The sequence below is a fragment of the Saimiri boliviensis genome, chromosome 2 (assembly GCF_048565385.1).
Source record: "Saimiri boliviensis isolate mSaiBol1 chromosome 2, mSaiBol1.pri, whole genome shotgun sequence".
NCBI lineage: Eukaryota > Metazoa > Chordata > Mammalia > Primates > Cebidae > Saimiri > Saimiri boliviensis.
Genome location: NC_133450.1, coordinates 3,812,922 through 3,819,476, shown reverse-complemented (window position 1 = coordinate 3,819,476; position 6,555 = coordinate 3,812,922). Strand labels below are relative to the sequence as shown.

Genomic DNA, 6,555 nt, shown 5'->3' with positions numbered 1-6,555 from the left:
ATTTCCTTTCTCCCAAAACGAGACGGCATTGCAGTAAACGTTAGGAAAGCTCTCGGGCATATATGACTAGTTTTAACTTCCACTGATTTGACATTTACCACGTTCCAGGCAGGCGGTGGCATGGGTATGCCACACACACAATTCCACTGAATCCTCTTAACTCCCTGAGGGCAGGATAAGAAGATAGCTGAGGAAAGGTCAGGAGGGCTAAGTCCTGAACCAGGTCTTATGCTACTAAGGGGCAGAGCTGGGACTGGAACTAGGTAGGGGCTGTCTGGCTTCAGAGCTTTATCCTCAGCCACCATGTTACATGGGGACTAAAGAGTGCCGGGGAATCGTCAGTCCAGACCCTTCCCCAGCCACATCTGGCAACACCCCCATCTCTTGAGTACACAGATGTGTTGTAGAGAAAGAATGGAGTCTCCTAGATGGTCATTTTTCTTTATTTCCCAGCACCTTGAATCTCATGACATGGTCTGCAGGAGACCTCAGCGTCCTGCCAAGTCGCAGGCTTCTCTGATACATGGCACCGGGGCACTCTGCCAAAGAGCTGAAGCTCCCAAGGCTCGGCCAGGGCTCTCCAGCTGTGCTGTTTCTAAAAGCCGTTCTGGGTGAGATGGAGAGCCGAGTGTTCCCGGTCGCCCGGTCCTCCTCCTGTGAGGACAACACTGCTTGCTCTCCTGGCCTGCCTCGCCCATCCAGGAATAGGTCGGGAGGGCTCCAGGCAGCCGCCATCTCCTAGCTGAAAGAAGCTGAGACCTGGGCCTTCCATCCAGTTTACCCTGGAGCAGGTCGGTTCCCTGGGGAGGCTCAGAGTAGGCCCCGGCCAGACCCCCATTCAGCAAACGAAGGAATCCTGCTGTTTTGCCAACATCTATTCACCAACTTGGCCTGAACCCATTCTGAGTATAGAGGGACAACCGGAAGTCCCAGGTCAACTCTGCTGGAAGCCACTGTGCTGGAAGAGGACTTCTTTCACTTTGTCCACGATGGTCCCCACTTCAGCCATGGCCCCCAGACCTGGGAGCAAAATTCCACTGTGGTCAGACGGACTGCCAGTGCCTGCAGCCCCGCAGCCCCCTGCCCAGTGCTCCCTGAGTGCTCCACCCAGAGTGCAAGGCCCGAGAGGGCCAGGCCCGTCTCTGCCTGAGCCAGACACACCACATCCCTACCGAGACCCCGTCAGGCCCTGGGAATCCTTCAGTAGCCATCCTTAGCGGCGTGCGGGCTGTGTGCCAGGGACTTTACCCGTTCCATCCCATTTTATCCTACCAATCTGGAGGCAGGAATTACAATTCCCATTTTCCAGCTGAGAAAGCTAAGCTCAGAGGAGAATGGTTTGCTAAGGTCACAACAGGCCAGGAACTGAACTGAGATATAACCCCAAAGCTGAGCCCCTTCTACGGCCCTGGGCTATGAGGCTGGCAAGACACCCACCTTTGTCTCCGCACACCAGCTTCTTGGCCACACAGGGGATCTCGACATAGCCGAAGGCCTTGAGCTGGTGGAGCTGCTGGGCTGTGATGGGGTGCTCCCACATGGCAGTGTTCATGGCTGGGCAGAAGAGCAGGGGCTTGCTGCGGTCCCAGGCCCGGATGACGCAGGTCTGTGAAGAGGGCAGGGGAAGTGGGGGGTCCTGCTGCTCTGTCTTCCACCCTCCCCGCCACCCTCCAGACCCCACAGCCAGTAGCCCAGCCATGGGCTTGGGATGACTGGGCACAGCCTGCCTGCAGGGAGCTGTCTCGTCCCTCGGGGGTGGAGGCTGTGTCTCCTTACCTCTCGCCACCTCCCCGCAGGCTCTGGCACAGGATCCCACACACGGGAGGTGCTCAACCAACACCCACAATGGCCCCGCCACCTCCAGCAGGTATCCCTGTGCCCAAGCCTCCTCCAGGTAGGCTCCCACCTCCTGGGAGAAGGAACTCTGGGGAACAGAAGGCAGCCTTTTTTGGTTACACCAGAAAGCAAAGGACCAGGCTGCTCCTCAGGTGGGGCCCATCTACCTAACATCAGCTCTCCGAAGCCAACTAACGTGTGGCAATGAAAACATCTGCCGTGACCAGAACCTTCTCATGTATAGGGTCTCATGAACCCTCACTGTGACCTTATCAAGAAGGTGCTGTCCCATTTCACAGATGGGAGCTGCAGCATCCCGAGAGGTAAGCAGTCATCCAAGCTCACACCGGACAACAGGCGCCACCCAGTTAATTTACACTGTAGTCTCACCACCTCCCAAACGCAGGCCACCCCACCAAGACAGAACTGAGCAGCTGTGAAAAAGCCAACCAGCTCAGAATCCTTCGTGCCATGGATTTTGAAATCATGTAGCCCTGAGTTCAAATCCTAGTGGCTCTGTATTTACTAGCTGTGAGAACCCAGACACGGGACTGAAGGCCAGGGCATGGCTTCCTCTCTAGAAAGGTCCCTCACTGGGCGGCTGTGAGGTCTGAGGTGAGAATGGCTACAAAGCGCTGAGCACAGGGCCCAGCACAGCACATGCTCCAGGGCAGGGCCTCCTGGGCTTCCCACAGGCGCGGGCTCTCTGGGCTGGGGGCCGCCTCGGGAGAGAGAAGCTCCCTGTGTTCTGACTGCTCCAGATGCCCTCTCCAGGGCTGTGAGCCCCTCAGGGCGACAGGGGCTGGAAACCCTTCCCATGAAGGGAAGCTCATCTGGGAAAAGAGTGAGGGCGTGCAGAGAACAGTGCCCCGACAGGCCAGGACCAGCACCTCCCCCAAGTCCCGGGGCCAGGGAGGAAGGCGGACGGTGAGGAAGTGGGACAGCAAACAGCCCTGAGGCCCGATGCGCGCATCAGCCGACACCAGCACTGGCTTCCCACCAAGCCCTCTTAGTACGCCGGCCGGGCGCTGAGTGGACAGTTTCAGTCACACTTCCTCTTGGCTCCCTGCCACCTACAGCTTCTGCAGACGTCAAAAGCGTATCGAGAAGAGTCGCTCCACTGTGTGCAGGGTGGGAGCAAGGCCTGGGCTGGGCTTCTAAGTGCCCTCAAAGCAAATACACAAATCAGGGTGAAAACCAGCACTCCACCTCCTCTCAGACAAACCTCAGCTCCTCCGAGCCCGCGAAAGCAGGCGGGGGAGAGGGCCTGTTCCCACGGTGACATCTCTTTGGCCAGTGCTGTATTCAACACTTCAGGCTCTGCCCCTGGGAATTCACGTGGGCAGGGGAGAAGGTCTAGATCCCAGTCAGGAGACCGGCTCCCAGCCAGACTAGTGATCCAGAGAGACTGCCTGCTCTTTCTGGGTCTGACTGCCTGTTTAGCACAAATAGGCCAGGGCCTTTGTGGGCCAAAGGACAGAGGGAGATGAGCCTGGAGACCAGGAGCACGGTCACATCTAGCACCCCATGCCCTGGGCGCTGGAAAAGAGAGAGCTGCGGAGGCAGGAGCAGGCTCAGCTTCCTTTCACGGATGTAGGGAGAAAACAGCTACAGAGAGAAGACACAGCCATGTGCCACCAATGCCCACATTTCAAACTGTAAAATTTGAGATTCCTTGAAACGTTTGTCACTTTGAGGGAAACTTTGAGGCAAATGATCTGGGAGCTGGCTGGTCTTGGGAACATGTTTCACTGCCCGGCCAGCTCTGGAGGAGGGAAGCCCAGGGACTTCATCAAGTGATGGCAGCTTAGAAGAAAAAGGAAGCAGAGCTTTGGGGAAGAAGGAAAGCGCCCTTGCAGAGCTGCCCCGGGGGAGCTGAGCTCCCAGGGGCCAGAGCTTCGTCACACCAGCTGCTGCTGACCCACCAGTGGGGAGCCTGGAGATTTGGCGAGACGGTGCTGGCCGTCTCTGGATAACTCTGACCCAATTTGATGAAAGCGGCCAGGAAACTCAACCGCTCCACCTGCCGCTGCCACTGCCATGGCACTTGTGGCACCAGCCCTGCTGGGAAGCCTTTTTGTTTGTTTTTTGAGACAGAGTCTCACTCTGTCACCCAGGCTGGAGTACAGTGGCACAATCATGGCTCACTGCAGCCTTGACCTCCTGGGCTCAAGTGATCCTCCCACCTCAGCCACCTGAGTAGCTGGGGATGACAGGCATCCACCACCACGCCTGGCTGATTTTTTAATATAGATATATTTTTTTGGTAGAGATGGGGTTTCACCATGTTGCTCAGGCTGGTCTCAAACTCCTGGGCTCAAGCGATTTTCCTGCCTCAGCCTCCCAAAGTGCTGGGATTATAGGCATGAGCCACCACACCTGGCCTTTCCTTTTTAAGTTTTTTTATTTTTAATTTTTTTTAATTTTTTTTAATTTAATAGAGATGGGGTTTCACCATGTCAGCCAGGATGGTCTCGATCTCTTGACCTCGTGATCCACCTGCCTCGGCCTCCCAAAGTGCTGGGATTATAGGCATGAGCCACCACGCCCAGCCCTTTTAAATTTTGTTTTAATAGAGATAGGGTCTTGCTATGTTGGCCAGGCTGGAGCATACTGGTTATTCTGGCTATTCACAGGCACAATCAAGGGGCACTGTAGCCTAGAACTCCTGGGCTTAAGCAATCCTTCCGTGTCGGCCTCCCAGCTAGCTGGGTCTATAGGGAAAGATGCTGCTTGATGACACTGCTCCTGGGCTCTCTGTTCTCTGCACTCCCTACCCCTGCTCCTGGCCACACAAGCTGTTCTTCTGCTCACTCTGTGCTCTTATTCAAATGATGATTAAATCGCTGGCAGACTCTTTGAGGAGTGCCTTAAGGGCCCATTGATAAGTGTACAAGAACACTCATCTGTGACCCCAAAACACATCCTGTCCCAGCTTCTTTATTCACCTCCACCACATGAAACTCTGGAAAACTCCCAGTTACCTGCAGAAGTAAAACTGCTAGTTAACCTCAACACGGAGTAAGTATTTTGGTGGCATGTGGATGTGTACTACAGGCTCAGCACTACGAAAGGTGGTGACTCCGTAGTCAAAGGGCTGACTGCAGTCATTCAGGACTGTACCACTCACCAGAGCATACTCCCTTCCCACCGGCATGGGTGATCAGGCCTGGCACTCTCCCTCCAGCCTGGGAGCTCCCTGAGTTCTGGGAGGCCCTCAGCATAGATCCTGGTACGTGGTAGGCAAAAGCTCAATAAATGAGGTGGGGGGTGGCAATTAGGGAAAGGGAGGAGAGAAATCACTCCTAAATCTTCCCAGGACAATCATATAAACAAAGGCAGCTCCTCTCTAAGGGCAACAGCACCCTGGGGGTGTCTTAGGCCTAGGACGGTACCCGCTTTGGATAGCTGGACTTCCATTTCTCCCTACCACCCATCAGCTCCCGCCACGGCCCCTTTCTCCCCTCTTGCCCTCTAAGCTTCCCCTAGTATATAGGAAAGCTACAAGGGCGAGAAAATGTGCATGAGCCATCTATGAAGAAGTGGACCCCCAATCACATTGCCCACGTGTATACCCAAATCCGGGGAGAAGTCAGAACTGAAGCAGCAGGCGATGGGGCTTGGCAGAAGACAGTGGAAGGGTACACCCCAGGCGGCCCACGGGAGGGACAAAGAGCAAGGAACAAGGGGCTGGCTTGTGGGCACCTGGCTGGGCACCATGGGCAGGAGCGAGGAGGATGGTCCTGGAGAGCAGTGGCAGGTCAGGCTGACCCAGCAGGACCAGGGCTGTACCCATGTGCTGGAGAGGTGAGAGCACTGGGGACGATGCGGGGAATAGGGGGGCACAATCTCCCTGAGCAGACCGGGGCCCCACAGCAGCAGGTCTCCATGTACAAGGAAGTCTGCAGCTCAGCAAACTGGGAGCGAGGCCCAGGAGGGACAAGGGCACCAGGGCGTCACTCACGAGCAGGTTGTCACAGATGCCACTGGCCACCTTCCCCAGAGTGTTGGCATCAAGAGGAGCTACCAGCAGGAGGTCTGCCCACCTCCGCAGGTCAATGTGCAGAACCGGGTCAGAGCGGCACTTCCACATCTGGCAGAGGGAAGAAAAGGGTCAGCGTGGAGGGAGCGGGACGTGGCGCCACGGCAGGCCAGGTGTGGTAAGGCAGGAGGCCGAGGAGCCCTCCCACCTGCCCTGCCCGGGCCACCTCCGTTCCCTCCCGCAGCTAAGCCGGCAAGCGCTAGCCATGGAGCCAGCAGCTGAGAGAACCAGGCCCGAGGAAACAAGCGCCCCTTGTCTCTCTGAGCTACTCCCTTCATGGTTTGGCTTTCAACAGAACTGACATCTGGCAGGGAGCTCCGGGCTGTCTGCTTGAGGCGGATGCTTGGGTTGTCCAAGCCAGTGGAAGGCTTCGGGGGCAGTGAGAAATGGAGGGGGTGGGGCGGGGAAGACAGGCCAGCCAGAAATGTTCTAGGCTGAGAATGTTTAAAAATGCCTGGCAGGGAACCCCTGCGAGGCCCACACTTAGCGTCTGGTGAATCAGCCAGTGCCCACCCATCTGCAGGGGAGACGCAGCAGAGCCCGGCGGCCGTGGGAAGTGAGGCATTCTCTTCAGCCTGGACGCCCGGAGCCACGTGGACAAGGGTGGTGGGAACAGAGCTCCTCTGTGGTTTCATCAGCCCAGATAAGTACAAGGACACTCAACTTCAGGCACCAGG

The 6,555-nt window shown here is 56.6% G+C and overlaps 1 protein-coding gene across 3 annotated transcripts in view; it reads right to left on the bottom strand.

Annotated features, from left to right (window-relative positions):
• Positions 1-427: 427 nt before the first annotated feature.
• The window catches only part of PPCDC (phosphopantothenoylcysteine decarboxylase), a 29,181-nt gene continuing 23,053 nt past the window's right edge, over positions 428-6,555 (bottom strand). Inside the window, exons 4-6 of one of the 3 annotated variants that reach the window (XM_003944769.4) lie at positions 5,801-5,929; positions 1,438-1,606; positions 428-1,020 (exon numbers count right to left, since the gene is read on the bottom strand). In XM_003944769.4, the coding sequence (XP_003944818.1) occupies positions 935-1,020; positions 1,438-1,606; positions 5,801-5,929 (384 nt within the window). In that variant the 3' untranslated portion in view covers positions 428-934. Of the gene's footprint in view, positions 1,021-1,437; positions 1,607-1,696; positions 5,930-6,555 lie in introns of those variants that run through there. The other 2 variants (XM_074392660.1, XM_010332759.2) reach the window with 2 other exon arrangements.